This window comes from Bos indicus x Bos taurus, chromosome 28, assembly GCF_003369695.1.
Source record: "Bos indicus x Bos taurus breed Angus x Brahman F1 hybrid chromosome 28, Bos_hybrid_MaternalHap_v2.0, whole genome shotgun sequence".
Classification (NCBI taxonomy): Eukaryota; Metazoa; Chordata; class Mammalia; order Artiodactyla; family Bovidae; genus Bos; species Bos indicus x Bos taurus.
In genome coordinates, this window is record NC_040103.1 from 207,012 (window position 1) to 227,597 (window position 20,586).

The window sequence follows — 20,586 nt, forward strand, 5'->3', positions numbered from 1 at the left end:
ACTTTATTGTTTTGGGTTCGATTTATACACCATTTTTGTGTTTCCTGTCTAGAGAATATCCTTTAGTATTTTTTGGAGAGCTGGTTTGATGGTGCTGAATTCTCTCATCTTTTGCTTGTCTGAAAAGCTTTTGATTTCTCCTTCATATTTGAATGAGATCCTTGCTGGGTACAATAATCTGGGCCGCAGGTTATTTTCTTTCATCACTTTAAGTATGTCTTGCCATTCCCTCCTGGCTTGAAGAGTTTCTATTGAAAGATCAGCTGTTATCCTTATGGGAATTCCCTTGTGTGTTATTTGTTGTTTTTCCCTTGCTGCTTTTAATATTTGTTCTTTGTGTTTCATCTTTGCTAATTTGATTAATATGTGTCTTGGGGTGTTTTGCCTTGGGTTTATCCTGTTTGGGACTCTCTGGGTTTCTTGGACTTGGGTGGTTATTTCCTTCTCCATTTTAGGGAAGTTTTCAACTATTATCTCTTCAAGTATTTTCTCATGGTCTTTGTTTTTGTCTTCTTCTTCTGGAACCCCTATGATTTGAATATTGTAGCGTTTAATATTGTCCTGGAGGTCTCTGAGATTGTCCTCATTTCTTTTAATTCATTTTTCTTTTATCCTCTCTGATTCATTTATTTCTACCATTCTATCTTCTAATTCCCTAATCCTATCTTCTGCCTCTGTTATTCTACTATTTGTTGCCTCCAGAGTGTTTTTAATTTCATTTATTGCATTATTCATTATATATTGACTCTCTTTTATTTCTTCTAGGTCCTTGTTAAACCTTTCTTGCATCTTCTCAACGTTGTCTCCAGGCTATTTATCTGTGATTCCATTTTGATTTCAAGATTTTGGATCAATTTCACTATCATTATTCGGAATTCTTTATCAGGTAGATTCCCTATCTCTTCCTCTTTTGTTTGGTTTGGTGGGCATTTATCCTGTTCCTTTATCTGCTGGGTATTCCTCTGTCTCTTCATCTTGTTTAAATTGCTGAGTTTGGGGTGTCCTTTCTGTATTCTGGCAGTTTGTGGAGTTCTCTTTATTGTGGCGTTTCCTCGCTCTGTGTGAGTTTGTACAGGTGGCTTGTCAAGGTTTCTTGGTTAGGGAAGCTTGTGGCGGTGTTCTGGTGGGTGGAGCTGTGTTTCTTCTCTCTGGAGTGCAGTGAAATGTCTAGTAATGAGTTATGGGATGTCTATGGTTTTGGGGTGACTTTGGGCTGCCTGTATCTTGGAGCTCAGGGCTGTGTTCCCTGTTGCTGGAGAATTTGCTTGGTATGTCTTGCCCTGGAACTTGTTGGCCCTTGTGTGGTACTTGGTTTCAGTGCTGGTATAGAGGCATTTGATGAGCTCCTGTCAATTAATGTTCCTTGGAGTTAGGAGCTCCCTGGAGTCAGGGTTTGGACTTAAGTCTCCTGCTTCCAGTTATCAGTCTTATTTTTACCGTAGTTTCAGAGTTTCTCCTTCTATACAGCACCATTGATAAAACATCTAGGTTAAAGATGAAAAGTTTCTCCACAGTGAGTGACACCCAGAGAGTTTCACAGCGTTACGTGGAGAAGAGAAGAGGGAGGAAGGAGACAGAGGTGGCCAGGAGGATAAAGGGGGGGAATGAAAAGGAGATAGACAGATCCAGCCAGTAATCAGTTCCCTAAGTGTTCTCCACCATCTGGAACACACAGAAATTCACAGAGTTGGGTAGAGTAGAGAGGGGTTAGGGAGGAGACACAGGCGACCTGGTGGAGAAAAAGGAGAGTCCAAAGGGAGAGAGAGCAGTTAAGCCAGTAATCCCACTCTCTAGTGAAAAATGGGTACTGAAGATTGGGTTCTTAAAGGTACAAAATTGGTAACAAATACATAAAAGAAAAAATTAAAAATCTAGTGTAGAGTTTGGAATTTCAAAAATACGATGTTAAAGAAAAGAAGAGGGGGAGGAGCCAAGATGGCAGAGGAGTAGGACGGGTAGAACACTTTCTCCCCCACGAATTCATCAAAAGAGCATTTAAACGTCGAGTAAATTCCACAAAACAACTTCTGAATGCCGGCAGAGGACATCAGGCACCCAGAAAAGCAACCCAACTCTTTGAAAGGAGGTAGGAAAAAATATAAAAGACAAACAAAGAGACAAAAGAGGGAGGGACGGAGTTCCGTCCCAGGAAGGGAGTCTTAAAAAGAGAGAAGTTTCCAAACACCAGGAAACCTTCTCACTCCCGAATCTGTGCCGAGCTTTGGAAGCACAGAGGGCAATATAACAGGGAGAAAAAATAAACAATTAAAACTCGCAGATTGCGAGCCCTATGGTAACTCCCCCAGTGGAGAAGCAGCGCAGATGCCTGCACACGCCATTAGCAAGCGGGGGCTGGGCAGGGAGGTGCGGCGCGGGATGCATCGCTTAGAGTAAGAATCTGGCCTGAATACCCTGAGCACTATCTGAGCGAAATAATTTGGGCTAGCAAACCAGACTGTGGGATATCTACCACGCGAAAAGCCAGCCCCAACCTAAGACACCACCAGTCCCACGCACGGAACAAAGGACTGAACATAGATAGTAGGCTGCAGACCTTCCCCCTCCGGTGACAGGCAGCCAGAGCCGGAAGGGGGCAATCGCAGCCCCAGAGAGACATTATCTATAAAACTGTAAGCAGGCTTCTTTGCTAACTAAAACTTCTTGGGGGTCTGGACAGTCAACATCCACCTGAGAAGGTGTGCCGGTTTTACACCCAGATAACCGAGTGGTGGGGAGGCTATAAGTCGCAGCATTGGCGTTCGCCAAACACCTCATCACCTGAGCTGCTCAGACCTGGGAAGAGCACAAAATGCAGGCCCAACTGAGTCTGCGCCTCTGAGGACTACCCGAGTGCCTGAACCTGAGCGGCTTGGACCTGGGAGGTACATGCAGCCCAGGGCCGGCCTCGGATTGTTCTCGGCGGAACAACCTAGAGCCCGAGCAGTGTGGGCAGGGAAGCTACACGCACCGTGAGCGGGGGCAGACCCAGTGTGGCTGAGGCACTGCGAGCGCACGCCAGTGTTATTTGTTTGCAGCATCCCTCCCTCCCTCCCCACAGCGCGACTGAACAAGTGAGCCTAAAAAAAAAAAAAAAAAAAAAGTTTCCCCCACCATCCCCTTTGTGTCAGGGCGGAAGCCAGACACTGAAGAGACCAGCAAACAGAAGAAGTTATAACAGAGGGAAACGCCCTGGAAGCTACGGGCAATAGATTAAAACCCCGTGGTTACTACGGACTACATAGGAAGGGGCCTATAGATCTTGAGAAATATAAGTCAGACCAAGGAACTAGCCAAAAATGAACTGAACCCACAATACAACAAAACCAGAGAAAGTCCTAGATATATTTTTACTATTTTTACGATCATTCTTTCTTTCTTTCTTTCTTTTTTTAATTAAAAAAAATTTTTTTAAGTCCTCTATTGGTCCTTTAATTTTCACTTTTATAACCTATTACTTTGCAAAAAAAAAAAAGATCCTATTTTTTTCTTCTTCAGCAAACTTCATATATATATATTTTATAATTTTTGACCTTTTTTTTTTTCTTCTTTTCTTTAACATTGTATTTTTGAAATTCCAAACTCTACTCTAGTTTTTTAATTTTAGCTTTTTGGTATATGTTATCAATTTTGTACCTACAGGTTTTTTTTTTTTATAATTTCTGTGACTTTTTTTCTGTTTCATTCTCTTCTTCTTTCATATAACATTGTATATCTGAAATTCCAAACTCTACTCTAGATTTTTAATTTATGCTTTTTTGTATTTGATATCAAATTTGTACCTGTGTTTTCTTTATAATTTTTGCGACATTGTTTTTGTTTGTTTTCTCTCTTTATGTTTCTTCTTCCTTTTTTTTAACATTGTATTTTTGATATCCAAACTCTACTCTAGATTTTTAATTTTTGCTTTTATGTATTTGTTACCAATTTTTTACCTTTAAGAACCCAATCTTCAGGACCCATTTTTCACTAGGGAGCGAGATTACTGGCTTGACTGCTCTCTGTCCCTTTGGACTCTCCTTTTTCTCCACCAGGTTGCCTGTGTCTCCTCCCTAACCCCTCTCTACTCTACCCAACTCTGTGAGTTTATGTGTGTTCCAGATGGTGGAGAACACTTAGGGAACTGATTACTGGCTGGATCTGTCTCCCTCCTTTTCATTACCCCCTTTTATCCCTCTGGCCACCTCTGTCTCCTTCCTCCTTCTTCTCTTCTCTGTATAACTCCCTGAACATCTCTGAGTGGTCCAGTTGTGGAGTGCACATAAGGAAGTGACTACTGGCTACCCCACTCTCTCCACTATTGATTCCACCTCATCTCATTTGGGTCACCTCTAACTCCCTCCTCCCTCTTATCTTCTCCATGAAACGCTGTGAACCTCTCTGAGTGACCCTCACAGTAGAGAAACTTTTCATCTTTAACCTAGATGTTTTATCAATGGTGCTGTATAGAAGGAGAAGTTTTGAAACTACTGTAAAAATAAGACCGAAAACTGGAAGCAGGAGGCTTAAGTCCAAACCCTGACTCCAGGGAACTCCTGACTCCAAGGAACATTAACTGACAGGAGCTCATCAAACGCCTCCATACTGACACTGAAACCAAGTACCACACAAGGGCCAACAAGTTCCGGGGCAAGACATACCAAGCAAATTCTCCAGCAACAAAGGAGCACAGCTCTGAGCTTCAAGATACAAGCTGCCCAAAGTCACCCCAAAACCATAGACATCTCATAACTCATTGCTGGACATTTCATTGCACTCCAGAGAGAAGAAATACAGCTCCACCCACAAGAACACCGACACAAGCTTCCCTAACCAGGAAACCTTGACAAGTCACCTGTACAAACCCATACACAGCAAGGAAACGCCACAATAAAGAGAACTCCACAAACTGCCAGAATACAGAAAGGACACCCCAAACTCAGCAATTTAAACAAGATGAAGAGACAGAGGAATACCCAGCAGATAAAGGAACAGGATAAATGCCCACCAAACCAAACAAAAGAGGAAGAGATAGGGAATCTACCTGATAAAGAATTCCGAATAATGATAGTGAAATTGATCCAAAATCTTGAATTTAAAATGGACTCACAGATAAATAGCCTGGAGACAAGGATTGAGAAGATGCAAGAAAGGTTTAACAAGGACCTAGAAGAAATAAAAGAGAGTCAATATATAATGAATAATGCAATAAATGAAATTAAAAACACTCTGGAGGCAACAAATAGTAGAATAACAGAGGCAGAAGATAGGATTAGGGAATTAGAAGATAGAATGGTAGAAATAAATGAATCAGAGAGGATAAAAGAAAAACGAATTAAAAGAAATGAGGACAATCTCAGAGACCTCCAGGACAATATTGAATGCTACAACATTTGAATCATAGGGGTTCCAGAAGAAGAAGACAAAAAGAAAGACCATGAGAAAATACTTGAAGAGATAATAGTTGAAAACTTCCCTAAAATGGGGAAGGAAATAATCACCCAAATCCAAGAAACCCAGAGAGTCCCAAACAGGATAAACCCAAGGCAAAACACCCCAAGACACATATTAATCAAATTAGCAAAGATGAAACACAAAGAACAAATATTAAAAGCAGCAAGGGAAAAACAACAAATAACACACAAGGGAATTCCCATAAGGATAACAGCTGATCTTTCAATAGAAACTCTTCAAGCCAGGAGGGAATGGCAAGACATACTTAAAATGATGAAAGAAAATAACCTACAGCCCAGATTATTGTACCCAGCAAGGGTTTCATTCAAGTATGAAGGAGAAATCAAAAACTTTTCAGACAAACAAAAGCTGAGAGAATTCAGCACCACCAAACCAGCTCTCCAACAAATACTAAAGGATATTCTCTAGACAGGAAACACAAAAACAGTATAAGTTCGAACCCAAAACAATAAAGTAAATGGCAACGGGATCATACTTATCAGTAATTACCTTAAACGTAAATGGGTTGAATGCCCCAACCAAAAAACAAAGACTGGCTGAATGGATACAAAAACAAGACCCCTACATATGTTGTCTACAAGAGACCAACCTCAAAACAGGGGACACATACAGACCGAAAGTGAAGGGCTGGAAAAAGATTTTCCATGCAAATAGGGACCAAAAGAAAGCAGGAGTAGCAATACTCATATCAGATAAAATAGACTTTAAAACAAAGGCTGTGAAAAGAGACAAAGAAGGTCACTACATAATGATCAAAGGATCAATCCAAGAAGAAGATATAACAGTTATAAATATATATGCACCCAACACGGGAGCGCCGCAGTATGTAAGACAAATGCTAACAAGTATGAAAGGAGAAATTAACAATAACACAATAATAGTGGGAGACTTTAATACCCCACTCACACCTATGGATAGATCAACTAAACAGAAAATTAACAAGGAAACACAAACTTTAAATGACACAATAGACCAGTTAGACCTAATTGATATCTATAGGACATTTCATCCCAAAACAATGAATTTCACCTTTTTCTCAAGTGCACATGGAACCTTCTCCAGGATAGATCACATCCTGGGCCATAAAGCTAGCCTTGGTAAATTCAAAAAAATAGAAATCATTCCAAGCATCTTTTCTGACCGCAATGCAGTAAGATTAGATGTCAATTACAGGAGAAAAACGATTAAAAACTCCAACATATGGAGGCTGAACAACACGCTGTTGAATAACCCACAAATCACAGAAGAAATCAAAAAAGAAATCAAAATTTGCATAGAAACGAATGAAAATGAAAACACAACAACCCAAAACCTATGGGACACTTTAAAAGCAGTCCTAAGGGGAAAGTTCATAGCAATACAGGCATACCTCAAGAAACAAGAAAAAAGTCAAATAAATAACCTAACTCTACACCTAAAGCAACTAGAAAAGGAAGAAATGAAGAACCCCAGGGTTAGTAGAAGGAAAGAAATCATAAAAATTAGAGCAGAAATAAATGCAAAAGAAACAAAAGAGACCATAGCAAAAATCATCAAAACCAAAAGCTGGTTCTTTGAAAGGATATATAAAATTGACAAACCATTAGCCAGACTCATCAAGAAACAAAGGGAGAAAAATCAAATCAATAAAATTAGAAATGAAAATGGAGAGATCACAACAGACAACACAGAAATACAAAGGATCATAAGAGACTACTATCAACAATTATATGCCAAAAAATGGACAACGTGGAAGAAATGGACAAATTCTTAGAAAAGTACAACTTTGCAAAACTCAACCAGGAAGAAATAGAAAATCTTAACAGACCCATCACAAGCACGGAAATTGAAACTGTAATCAAAAATCTTCCAGCAAACAAAAGCCCGGGTCCAGATGGCTTCACAGTTGAATTCTACCAAAAATTTAGAGAAGAGCTAACACCTATCCTGCTCAAACTCTTCCAGAAAATTGCAGAGGAAGGTAAACTTCCAAACTCATTCTATGAGGCCACCATCACCCTAATACCAAAACCTGACAAAGATCCCACAAAAAAAGAAAACTACAGGCCAATATCACTGATGAACATAGATGCAAAAATCCTTAACAAAATTCTAGCAACCAGAATCCAACAACACATTAAAAAGATCATACACCATGACCAAGTGGGCTTTATCCCAGGGATGCAAGGATTCTTCAATATCCGCAAGTCAATCAATGTTATACACCACTTTAACAAATTGAAAAATAAAAACCATATGATTATCTCAATAGATGCAGAGAAAGCCTTTGACAAAATTCAATACCCATTTATGATAAAAACTCTCCAGAAAGCAGGAATAGAAGGAACATACCTCAACATAATAAAAGCTATATATGACAAACCCACAGCAACATTATCCTCAATGGTGAAAAATTGAAATCATTTCCTCTAAAGTCAGGCACAAGACAAGGGTGCCCACTTTCACCATTACTATTCAACATAGTTTTGGAAGTTTTGGCCACAGCAATCAGAGCAGAAAAAGAAATAAAAGGAATCCAAATTGGAAAAGAAGAAGTAAAACTCTCACTATTTGCAGATGACATGATCCTCTACATAGAAAACCCTAAAGACTCCACCAGAAAATTACTAGAACTAATCAATGACTATAGTAAAGTTGCAGGATATAAAATCAACACACAGAAATCCCTTGCATTCCTATACACTAATAATGAGAAAACAGAAAGAGAAATTAAGGAAACAATTCCATTCACCATTGCAACAGAAAGAATAAAATACTTAGGAATATATCTACCTAAAGAAACTAAAGACCTATATATAGAAAACTACAAAACACTGGTGAAAGAAATCAAAGAGGACACTAATAGATGGAGAAATATACCATGTTCATGGATTGGAAGAATCAATATAGTGAAAATGAGTATACTACCCAAAGCAATTTATAGATTCAATGCAATCCCTATCAAGCTACCAACAGAATTCTTCACAGAGCTAGAACAAATAATTTCACAATTTGTATGGAAATACAAAAAAAACTCGAAGAGCCAAAGCTATCTTGAGAAAGAAGAATGGAACTGGAGGAATCAACCTACCTGACTTCAGGCTCTACTACAAAGCCACAGTCATCAAGACAGTATGGTACTGGCACAAAGACAGAAATATAGATCAATGGAACAAAATAGAAAGCCCAGAGATAAATCCACGCACATATGGACACCTTATCCTCGACAAAGGAGGCAAGAATATACAATGGATTAAAAACAATCTCTTTAACAAGTGGTGCTGGGAAAACTGGTCAACCACTTGTAAAAGAATGAAACTAGAACACTTTCTAACACCATACACAAAAATAAACTCAAAATGGATTAAAGATCTAAACATAAGACCAGAAACTATAAAACTCCTAGAGGAGAACATAGGCAAAACACTCTCTGACATACATCACAGCAGGATCCTCTATGACCCACCTCCCAGAATAGCGGAAATAAAAGCAAAAATAAACAAATGGGACCTAATTAAACTTAAAAGCTTCTGCACATCAAAGGAAACTATCAGCAAGGTGAAAAGACAGCTTTCAGAATGGGAGAAAATAATAGCAAATGAAGCAACTGACAAACAACTAATCTCAAAAATATACAAGCAACTCCTACAGCTCAACTCCAGAAAAATAAATGACCCAATCAAAAAATGGGCCAAAGAACTAAATAGACATTTCTCCAAAGAAGACATACAGATGGCTAACAAACACATGAAAAGATGCTCAACATCACTCATTATCAGAGAAATGCAAATCAAAACCAATATGAGGTACCATTTCACACCAGTCAGAATGGCTGTGATCCAAAAGTCTACAAATAAATGTTGGAGAGGGTGTGGAGAAAAGGGAACCCTCTTACACTGTTGGTGGGAATGCAAACTAGTACAGCCACTATGGAGAACAGTGTGGAGATTCCTTAAAAAACTGGAAATAGAACTGCCTTATGATCCAGCAATCCCACTGCTGGGCATACACACTGAGGAAACCAGAAGAGAAAGAGACACGTGTACCCCAATGTTCATTGCAGCACTGTTATAATAGCCAGGACATGGAAGCAACATTGATGTCCATCAGCAGATGAATGGATAAGAAAGCTGTGGTACATATACACAATGGAGTATTACTCAGCCATTAAAAAGAATTCATTTGAATCAGTTCTAATGAAGTGGATGAAACTGGAGCCTATTATACAGAGTGAAGTAAGCCAGAAGAAAAAACACCAATACAGTATACTAACGCATATATATTGAATTTAGAAAGATGGTAACAATAACCCTGTGTACGAGATAGCAAAAGAGACACTGATGTATGGAACAATCTTATGGACTCTGTGGGAGAGGGAGAGGGTGGGAAGATTTGGGAGAATGGCATTGAAACATGTAGAATATCATGTATGAAACGAGAAACCAGTCCAGGTTCAATGCACGATACTGGATGCTTGGGGCTAGTGCACGGGGACGACCCAGAGGGATGGTATGGGGAGGGAGGAGGGAGGAGGGTTCAGGATGGGGAGCACATGTATACCTGTGGCAGATTCATTTTGATATTTGGCAAAACTAATACAATTATGTAATGTTTAAAAATAAAATAAAATTAAAAAAATTAAAAATAAATAAAGAAAAGAAGAAGGAAAAGAAAGAGAGAAAAAACGAACAGACAAAAACAAACAAGGTCGCAAAAATTATAAAGAAAATACAGGTACAAAATTGATAACAAATACCAAAAAGCATAAATTAAAAATCTAGAGTAGAGTTTGGAATTTCAGATATACAATGTTATTTAAAAGAAGAAGAGAAAGAAACAGAGGAAAAGAAAAAGAAAAAAGTGTCACAGAAATTATTAAAAAAAAAAAACTATAGGTACAAAATTGATAACAAATACCAATTTGTATCTTGAATCTCAGGGCTATGTTCCTGTGTTGCTGGAGAATTTGCATGGTATGCTTTCTCTTAGTTTCTCAATGAAACTAAGCCATTCACATGGGCCAAACCAAGATCGGCGGGGAATGGTGGAGAGATCTGACAGAATGTGGTCCACTGGAGAAGGGAATGGCAAACCTCTTCAGTACTGTTGCCTTGAGAACCCCATAAACAGTATGAAAAGGCAAAATGATAGGATACTGAAAGAGGAACTCCCCCGGTCAGTAGGTGCCCAATATGCTACAGGAGATCAGTGGAGAAATAACTCCAGAAAGAATGAAGGGATGGAGCCAAAGCAAAAAGAATACCCAGCTGTGGATGTGACTGGTGAGAGAAGCAAGGTCCAATGCTGTAAATAGCAATATTGCATAGGAAACTGGAATGTGAGGTTCATGAATCAAGGCAAATTGAAAGTGGTCCAACAAGAGATGGCAAGACTGGATGTCGACATTCTAGGACTCAGCGAACTAAAATGGACTGGAAAGGGTGAATTTAACTCAGATGACCATTATATCTACTACTGCGGGCAGGAATCCCTCAGAAGAAATGGAGTAGCCATCATAGTCAACAAAAAAGTCCAAAATGCAGTACTTGGATGCAATCTCAAAAACTACAGAATGATTTCTGCCCATTTCCAAGGCAAACCATTCAATATCAAGGTAATCCAAGTCTATGCCCCAACCAGTAACACTGAAGAAGCTGAAGTTGAACGGTTCTATGAAGACCTACAAGACCTTTTAGAACTAACACCCAAAAAGATGTCCTTTTCATTATAGGGGACTGGAATGCAAAAGTAGGAAGTCAAGAAACACCTGGAGTAATAGTCAAACTTCGCCTTGGAAAAAGCAATGAAGCAGGGCAAAGACTAATAGAGTTTTGCCAAGAAAATGCACTGGTATTAGCAAACACCCTCTTCCAACAACACAAGAGAAGACTCTACACATGGACATCACCAGATGGTCAACACCAAAATCAGATTGATTATATTCTTTGCAGCCAAAGATGTAGAAGCTCTATACAGTCAACAAAAACAAGACCGGGAGCTGACTGTGGCTCAGATCATGAACTCCTTATTGCCAAATTCAAACTTAAGTTGAAGAAAGTAGGGAAAACCACTAGACCATACAGGTATGACCTAAATCAAGTCCCTTATGATTATACAGTGGAGGTGAGAAATAGATTTAAGGGCCTAGATCTGATAGATGGAGTGCCTGATGAACTATGGACTGAGGTTTGTGACATTGTACAGGAGACAGGGATCAAGACCATCCCCATGGGAAAGAAATGCAAAAAAGGGAAATGGGTGTTTGGGGAGGCCTTACAAATAGCTGTGAAAAGAAGAGAAGTGAAAAGCAAAGGAGAAAAGGAAAGATATAAGCATCTGAATGCAGAGTTTCAAAGAATAGCAAGAAGAGATAAGACAGCCTTCCTCAGCGTCCAATGCAAAGAAATAGAGGAAAACAACAGAATGGGAAAGACTAGAGACCTCTTCAAGAAAATTAGAGATACCAAGGGAACATTTCATGCAAAGATGGGCTCGATAAAGGACAGAAATGGTATGGACCTAACAGAAGCAGAAGATATTAAGAAGAGGTGGCAAGAATACATAGAAGAACTGTACAAAAAAGATAGCAGATAATCACGATGGTGTGATCACTCACCTAGAGCAAGAAATCCTCGAATGTGAAGTCAATTTGGCCTTAGGAACCATCGCTATAAACAAAGCTAGTGGAGGTGATGGAATTCCAGATGAGCTATTTCAAATCCTGAAAGATGATGCTGTGAAAGTGCTGCACTCAGTATGCCAGCAAATTTGGAAAACTCAGCAGTGGCCACAGGACTGGAAAAGGTCAGTGTTCAGTGAAATCCCAAAGAAACGCAATGCCAAAGAATGCTCAAACTACCACACAATTGCAGTCATCTCACATGCTAGTACAATAATGCTCAAAATTCTCCAAGCCAGGCTTCACCAATACGTGAAACGTGAACTTCGAGATGTTCAAACTGGTTTTAGAAAAGGCAGAGGAACCAGAGACCAAATTGCCAACATCCACTGGATCATCAAAAAAGCAAGAGAGTTCCAGAAAAACATCTATTTCTGCTTTATTGACTCTGCCAAAGCCTTTGACTGTGTGGATCACAATAAACTGTGGAAAATTCTGAAAGAGATGGGAATACCAGACCACCTGACCTGCCTCTTGAGATCTGTATGCAGGTCAGGAAACAACAGTTAGAACTGGACATGGAACAGCAGACTGGTTCCAAATAGGAAAAGGAGTACATCAAGGCTGTATACTGTCACCCTGCTTATTTAACTTATATGCAGAGTACATCATGAGAAACGCTGGACTGGAAGAAGCACAAGCTGGAATCAAGATTGCTAAAATAAAATTAGAGAGAAAAAAAAGAAAAAAAAATAAAAATAAAAATAAAATAAATTAAAAAAAAAATAAAACAAATCAATGTTATCTTAAATTGAAAGACTAAGTGAAGTTAGTCAAGATTTCTCTATTATGAAAAGATATAATAATTATGATAAAATAATGTCAATAGCCATCATTTTAATCTCAGCATATTTTTAACACTGGAAATACTTTTTCAATAGCCTAATAAAATTAATATTACTCATCAGCAGAAAAAAAAAAAAAGATTGCCGGGAGAAATCTCAATAACCTCAGATATGCAGATGACAACACCCTTATGGCAGAAAGTGAAGAGGAACTCAAAAGCCTCTTGATGAAAGTGAAAGTGGAGAGTGAAAAAGTTGGCTTAAAGCTCAACATTCAGAAAATGAAGATCATGGCATCCGGTCCCATAGCTTCATGGGAAATAGATGGGGAAACAGTGGAAACAGTGTCAAGCTTTATTTTTGGGGCCTCCAAAATCACTGCATATGGTGACTACAGCCATGAAATGAAAAGACACTTACTCCTTGGAAGGAAAGTTATGACCAACCTAGATAGCATATTCAAAAGCAGAGACATTATGTTGCCAACAAAGGTCGGTCTAGTCAAGGCTATGGTTTTTCCTGTGGTCAGGTATGGATGTGAGAGTTGGACTGTGAAGAAGGCTGAGTGCCGAAGAATTGATGCTTTTGAACTGTGGTGTTGGAAAGGACTCTTGAGAGTCCCTTGGACCACAAGGAGATCCAACCAGTCCATTCTGAAGGAGATCAGCCCTGGGATTTCTTTGGAAGAAATGATGCTAAAGCTAAAACTCCAGTACTTGGCCACCTCATGCTAAGTGTTGACTTATTGGAAAAGACTCTGATGCTGGGAGGGATTGGGGGCAGGAGGAGAAGGTGACGACAGAGGATGAGATGGCTGGATGGCATCACTGACTCAATGGACGTGAGTCTGAATGAACTCCAGGAGTTGGTGATGGACAGGGAGGCCTGGCATGCTGCGATTCATCTGGTCACAAAGAGTTGGATATGACTGAGCTACTGAACTGAACTGAACTGAACTGGTGTCTTTCTCTGGAACTTTTGGCCCTTGTGTGGTGCTTGGTTTGAGTGTAGGTATGGAGGCATTTGATGAGCTCCTATTGATTAATGTTCCCTGGAGTCAGGAGTTCTCTGGTGGTCTCAGGATTTGGACTTAAGCCCCCTTCCTCTGGTTTTCAGTCTTATTCTTACAATAGCCTCAAGACTTCTCCATCTCTGTAACAAGTGGTTCCAAAAGTCTCTCCACTGTTAGGGTCAGGATTTCCAAACTTTTGGGGTCCCAACTTAAAATGATGGGTGAAGTTGCTGAAGTCATGCTCCTTCTCCTTCCCAGCACTCGACACCTTGCCATTCAGGGGGACACACTCTGTGGGTCGGTGGGAGTTTCTCCTCCTCCTCCTCTCTCTTGTCCATTCCCAGTAGCTGGTGGGGTATCCACTGATGGGACTGGAGAAGCAGTGGCAGGAAAGAGGGCAGCAGCTGCAGCAGCCACCTCTGGCCGAGTTGCAGTGCCTCCCGCTTTGCCCGCCAGCCCCCAGACTAGACTTTTAAATGTAGCTGAGATTAACCTCAACAGTAAATGGTTAAAAGTAAAGGAAGAATATTGAGTGGGTAAGTACTAATGAAAAGAAAGATAGTGTTTGTATTAATGTCAGAAGAAAAAATTAACAGAAAAAATTATGTCAATGACATTTCTTTGCACTAGGAAACTATAAAAATTCTATGGAAATAGAAGTTTGTATATTCTATGGAAATAGAGGTTTATAAATATAATGAGATCTCATGGACAGCTACAGCTCACTTGAACCAGAGTCTCTGTTAAATTCAATTTAAGCACACAGTTATTACTTTTTAAAATAGTATATGTTGTATTATAAATTAATTTTCTTCAAATCCTCATTACTTTGACCGCCTCGTCTGATGACAATTCAGTTAAGTGTCTACTGCAATAAGCACATATTTTAAACAAATTGAAATTTAAAATTATACAATACAGCAACTAGTAACGTTCGGAGGGTCCTTTAGATTTCAAGCAACACACAAGATGTTTTCATTCTCTTTTCAAACCGTTTATTCTATAATAAACCAAACTTCAAAACTTGGTTCTGGGGCTTCCCTGACAGTTCAGTAGACTTTGCCTTCCAGTGCAGAAAGTGTGGGTTCAATCCCTGGATTAGGGAGTTAAGATCCCACATGACCAATACCCAAACATAAAACAGAAGCAATATTGTAACAAATTCAATAAAGACTTAAAAAATGGTCCATATCAATAAATAAATAAATAAAAATTTATTTCTGATTATCTGGGCCTTTGGCTTCCTCAAATTTTGTTTCAACATAAAGAACATGATTTACAGTCTCAGTATTGAACAAAATTGGGCTTTCAGTTAGTACTCAAACTCCTCAGAGTATAAGCAATTATTAGCTGCGGCATATTAGCTGGCAAGACTTGGCCAGATCTTCTTTGGGGAACTGTCTCAACCTTAAAAAAGATGACAGGGAGGTTGGGGGTTATTATCTCCCAGTTCAGTTTAGTTCAGTCTCTCAGTCATGTCCGACTCTTTGTGACCCCATGAATCACAGCATGCCAGGCCTCCCTGTCCATCACCAACTCCCAGAGTTCACTCAACTCATGTAATCTCCCAGGTCACCTAATTTAAACACCTTTGGAAATCAAACAGAAGGCTTATATGTACATTCCATTCCAAGAACCACAGAGGAGATACAACATTTGTGTAGGAAAAAAAAAAAAAAAACAACTATTCAATATAAATGCTAGAGATGATTTCACTTTATTTTATTTTCAAAAATCAGAAGAGCATTTCCTATTTCTATAAGGACAGCAGGAAAGTCCTAGAACCAGGATTCATGTGAGCTGATTATATGTTAAAATTCATTAATCTTAGCAATGCAGTTAAGATTCTGACTGCATTCAGAACATTGCCACCATTTACTCAGAGATAAAAGAATTTATCTAGTGATATAATCATCTGGTAAAATTTCAATCAAGCTATAGTAAATAATAATATCTTTCAAATACAAAAAAATAAATTTTGCATATATCATTTAAATTAAATTTTATCTATAAAAATCCTGATTCCATATGTTCATTCCCCTTGTCATATGCCTCAGAAGATGCCAAAGTTAAGCAGACTTCTTTTGGTATGAGTTTGAGAAATTCATGAGAAAATGATAGCATTTGTGTCACATAGGGGCTATATAAGAGAAAAGTAAAAAAAAAAAAAAAAAAAGACGTTATGCTTCAGACAGAAGAGAAAAAAAAAATAAAGAAAAAAAGGGTTACAGTTAAAATAAGTTAAGGGAATGTACTAGTATAGAGATTCATCACTCTTCTGCCTACTTTGCTACTCTGCACAATATGTATATACTGACTAATTGAAATAGCAGAAGGCTATAGTATAGAAAAACTTAATATCAGCAGAGGATCTGGAATGTAAAGGTAGAGCAAATTCAATAAGGAAGAATTAGAACAGGATGAACAGAGAGCAAATAGAATTAGTTTAGCCAATAATTGGTACAGGTGTTAAGAGAAAACTTTGAAGCTGTCAGGAAAAATTTAACTTATTCATGACTTTTTGTCATGTGAGACAACTTGGTTATGAAAGAAATAAGAACAACAACAAAAAAATGTCCCTAGAATCATAATTTGTACCTGACAACCAAATTAGCAACATCCGGATAGTGAAAAAAAAATTAAAATGAACCTAAAAACAGTCTTTAATATTTATCAGTATTTATGCAAATTGTTAACTGTTTGGCTTCCATTATTTGCAAGAGAGATAAAAAATGATCATTTATCAGGATTAATGGTTCAATAAATGTGAAATATTTAAAACTGCTTCCAGGAAATATTAGGTATTATTATCGTTACTTATCTTTTATGTCTGTGAAGGACCTGCAATAACAATCAATTTGATATGAGTTGTAATAGCTTCATTTTTAGCTGTTAATCTTTCAGCACACTTTTGTTTATTTTTTTATCATGGTGTATGGGATACTCAATCTATACATAATGATATGAAGAGAAACAAAGTGAAAGAGAAAATAATCAGTGCCCATTTCATAGTATGTACCTGCTAATTCTACCTGCACTACCATGAAATATTTATATTTACACTAGAAATGCTCATATTAAAAAGGAAAAATTTGTTGTCATATATAATGAATTTGTGTTAGCAGCAATGTTAGCCCTTGTAGTTTATGATAGGAAATGTTCTCTTTAAATCACTTAGATATGAAAATGAAGATCTTGTATATATAAAATGAGTAACTCAAATATTAACAAAGGAAACTGGAAATAACATGGGAGTTTTGGAAATGTAAGTTATAATTTAAATAACATGAGTATGAAGTCCCTGATATTAAGTTGGAGGCTGTCAAGGAGAAACATTTAAGAGGGAAAAAAGGGAACCAGTTAAGTTTTCTAATTATTTTCCCATTTTGTTACTTTGATACTTTGGACTAAAAATATGCTTATAAATTATAGAAGCATAATGGAAAATTAATTGGAAATGAAAGCATCTACAACCTAAACTAAAGCTATTTAAGGAAGTACTTTTACATATTTTTCTGATTATAGAAATACTAATAATATATGTGATACTTTGAAAAATATTTTTGGGGATATATTATTTGTGAAGAAATCATTGTAACCTAAAAGGTAACAAAGCAGAAAGATTATAATTAGTCTAATTGCAAAATATTCTATTATAGAAATTATTGAAACCTGATCTGTATCAAGGGAGTGTTTGATTCATTTCCTTATTACTGTTATTAGTCTTTTAGGCAACCTTTGTTTCTTAATTTTACATATAATTACTATTACTTTTAATAATTTAAATTAAAAAGAAATGCCACAGCCACTTTTGGTTCACCTGATACAGTATTTTCTTTATTATTCTCCACAATGTTTGTAAATATATCAGTCTATTTCCCAGAATCAAGACTTTTTCTTGTTCAGTCTTAAGTGTGTCCAACTTTTTGTTGCTACATGGACTACATGTAGCATGCCAGGCTTCCCTGTCCTTCATTGTCTCCTGGAGTTTGCTCAGATTCATGTCCATTGAGTCGATGATGCCATCCAACCATCTCATCCTCTGTCATTACCATTTCCCTCTGCCCTCAATCTTCCCCAGCATCAGGGTCTTTTTCAGAGAGTCAGGTCTTCACATCAGTTGGCCAAAATATTGGAACTTCAGCTTCAGCATCAGTCATTCCAATGAATGTTCAGGATTGATTTCCTTTAGGATTGATTGACTTGTTTGTCATCCTTGCTGTTTGGACTCTCAAGAGTCTTCTCCAACATCACAGTTTGAAAGCCTCCATTCTTCCTCACTCAGCCTTCTCTATGCTCCAACTCTCACATCCATACATGACTACTGGAAAAACTGAAGCTTTGACTATGTGGACCTATGTTGGCAAAGTGATATCTCTTATGCTGTCTAGGTTTGCTATAGCTTTTATTCAGTGAGTCAAATGAGTCACTTGCCCTGTGTGCCAGCAACACATTGATAAATATAATAATAATTTAGTGCAATATTTTTAAAAAAATAATGTTCCACAAGAAAATTACAAATATTTTAAATAAAGACAGGGTTCTATCTTGAAATTGCACAACTTACCTTACTCCCTTCACTTTAAGTCTGGTTGTGTGAATCTCCTAAGCAAACAAGCTGCTTCAGGAAAACAAATGTATCTTTCCTAAGCTCACTTTTCATCCCATACATAAGATGACTGTGCATGTTTGTTTATACTTGAGCAAATGTACTTATTAATACTATTCTCTTTCACTCTAGAAAATAATTGGATCTGGTGTATTATATGGCAAGCTAATCATATGGGGTTTAGAATTAACTATTTAAAAGTATAGTGTTGGAAGCTGATTTACCAAATGAATGTATTTCTCCAACACTCACTCTGATTGACACCATGCTTAGTCAATATTTCTCATGCTAACCTGTTATATATATATATATATATATATATATATTTTTTTTTAAGGCAAACTCACTGAGTCTTCACTGCATTAGACCATAAAATATACCAGTAACATCACTGAATTTATTCCCTTGGGACTTTCCCAGAACATGAAAATCAAACATGTGTGCTTCCTAGTATTCTTATTTTGTTACATAGCTATTTGGATGGGAAACTTGCTCATAATGATTTCTATCACATGCAGTCAACTAAATAATCAACCCATGTATTTCTTCCTTAATTACCTTGCTCTATCAGACCTGTGTTATACCTCAACAGTGACACCCAAGTTAGTCACTGACTTGCTGGCAGAAAGTAGCACAATTTCATACATAGACTGCATGGCACAACTTTCTGCCACGCATTTCTTTGGGGGGATTGAAGTCTGTATCCTCACCATGACAGCCTCTGACTGCTTTGTGGCCATCTGCAGGCCCCTGCACTGCACCGTCATCATGAGCAGGCACAGACGCTGTGCCATGGTCAGTGCTTGTTGTGCTGGGGCATTTCTGCACTCCTTTCCCAAGGGTCTCCTCACCATTAACTTACCTTTCTGTGGCTCCGATGAAATAGATCACTATTTCTGTGACGTGTATCCTTTGCTGAAACTGGTCAACAAGGACACCTATGGAGTTGGGATCCTAGTGGTGGCCAATGCAGGCATGATGGGGTTGGTGATCTTTGTGGTAGTGATGCTTTCCTACATTTTGATATTATATACCATCAAGCCTTACCCTACAGAAAGCTGGTACAAAGCTCTTTCCACCTGTAGTTCCCACATCACAGTTGTGGGTTTTTTTTAATTTTTAATTTATTTATTTTTTTTTTACTTTACAATATTGTATTGGTTTTGCCATACATCAACATGCATCCACCATGGGCTTTGCACCTACTTTCTTTATTTACATTAGACCGGCCACAACGTTTCCAGAAGAAAAGGTGTTTGCTCTCTTCTACATCATCATTCCTCCCATGTTCAACCCTCTGATTTACACTCTCAGAAATGCAGAGATGAAGAATGCCTTAAGGAAGGTGTGGTGCTAGAAACTATTTTTGACTGCAAGGCAAATCAAATGAAATCACTTTGCTTTCTCATTACACATCTTATTCAAGTAATATTTGCTTACTTTAGTTTAATAAACAATGGACTTTGCTCTAGAAAAATTAAGCATAAACACTAGCATCAGTTGAAATCCTTTCTTCTATCAATCTATGTTTCTTATTAACATCTTCCCCTAGTAATAAGAGTCATCAATTCCTTGTTGAAGTTACATTTTGCTTTGATTTTTTTTTCTCTTTCCATAAGTCACTAAATGGAGGTTACCATTCTAATCTCCCCATACTTTAATTCCATGGAAAGAATCTCTAAATGTACATAAGCTACAGTCATGTTGATCATCCCAGAGAGAAAGTCCATAGAACCTTGCTGTACTCCCTGCATTCTCATAAAAAAAGGAGTATCAGAAATTTAAAGTCTTATTTTCTACTCAGCTGAGGACTTCCCATATTCATTGCAACTATTTGAAAAGCAAAAATTAGGTAGGAACTGAACACCAAAAATACGATTTATGTGAAAATCACTATATAAAAATTGGAACTTGTTTTTAAAGTGATTTTAATGAAATCATCTTAAAAATGACAAAATTAAAAATTATATAAGCTTTTACCATGACAATATCTTCATATATACTGAAAAATTAGTTTGGAAATAAAAAGGGGAACTATATGATTTATTGCTAAAATTGAGATAATTTGACT

At 37.7% G+C, this 20,586-nt stretch overlaps 1 protein-coding gene across 1 annotated transcript; it reads left to right on the forward strand.

Annotated features, from left to right (window-relative positions):
• The first annotated feature begins 14,123 nt into the window (after positions 1-14,123).
• On the forward strand, positions 14,124-19,872 carry LOC113885187 (olfactory receptor 4P4-like). The gene is made up of 3 exons (XM_027530319.1): positions 14,124-14,420; positions 18,882-19,627; positions 19,710-19,872. Exons 1-3 carry the CDS (start codon positions 14,124-14,126, stop codon positions 19,870-19,872), a joined length of 1,206 nt encoding a protein of 401 aa, XP_027386120.1.
• Positions 19,873-20,586: the final 714 nt, after the last annotated feature.

Bases quoted from the DNA above. Each gene is read 5' to 3' on its own strand.
- LOC113885187 (XM_027530319.1), top strand. From the start codon at position 14,124: ATGGGTGAAGTTGCTGAAGTCATGCTCCTTCTCCTTCCCAGCACTCGA. The intron at 14,421-18,881 runs GTAAAGGAAGAA...TCACTGCATTAG, and splicing joins TCAACAGTAAATGGTTAAAA to ACCATAAAATATACCAGTAA. The intron at 19,628-19,709 runs TTAATTTTTAAT...ATCCACCATGGG, and splicing joins ATCACAGTTGTGGGTTTTTT to CTTTGCACCTACTTTCTTTA.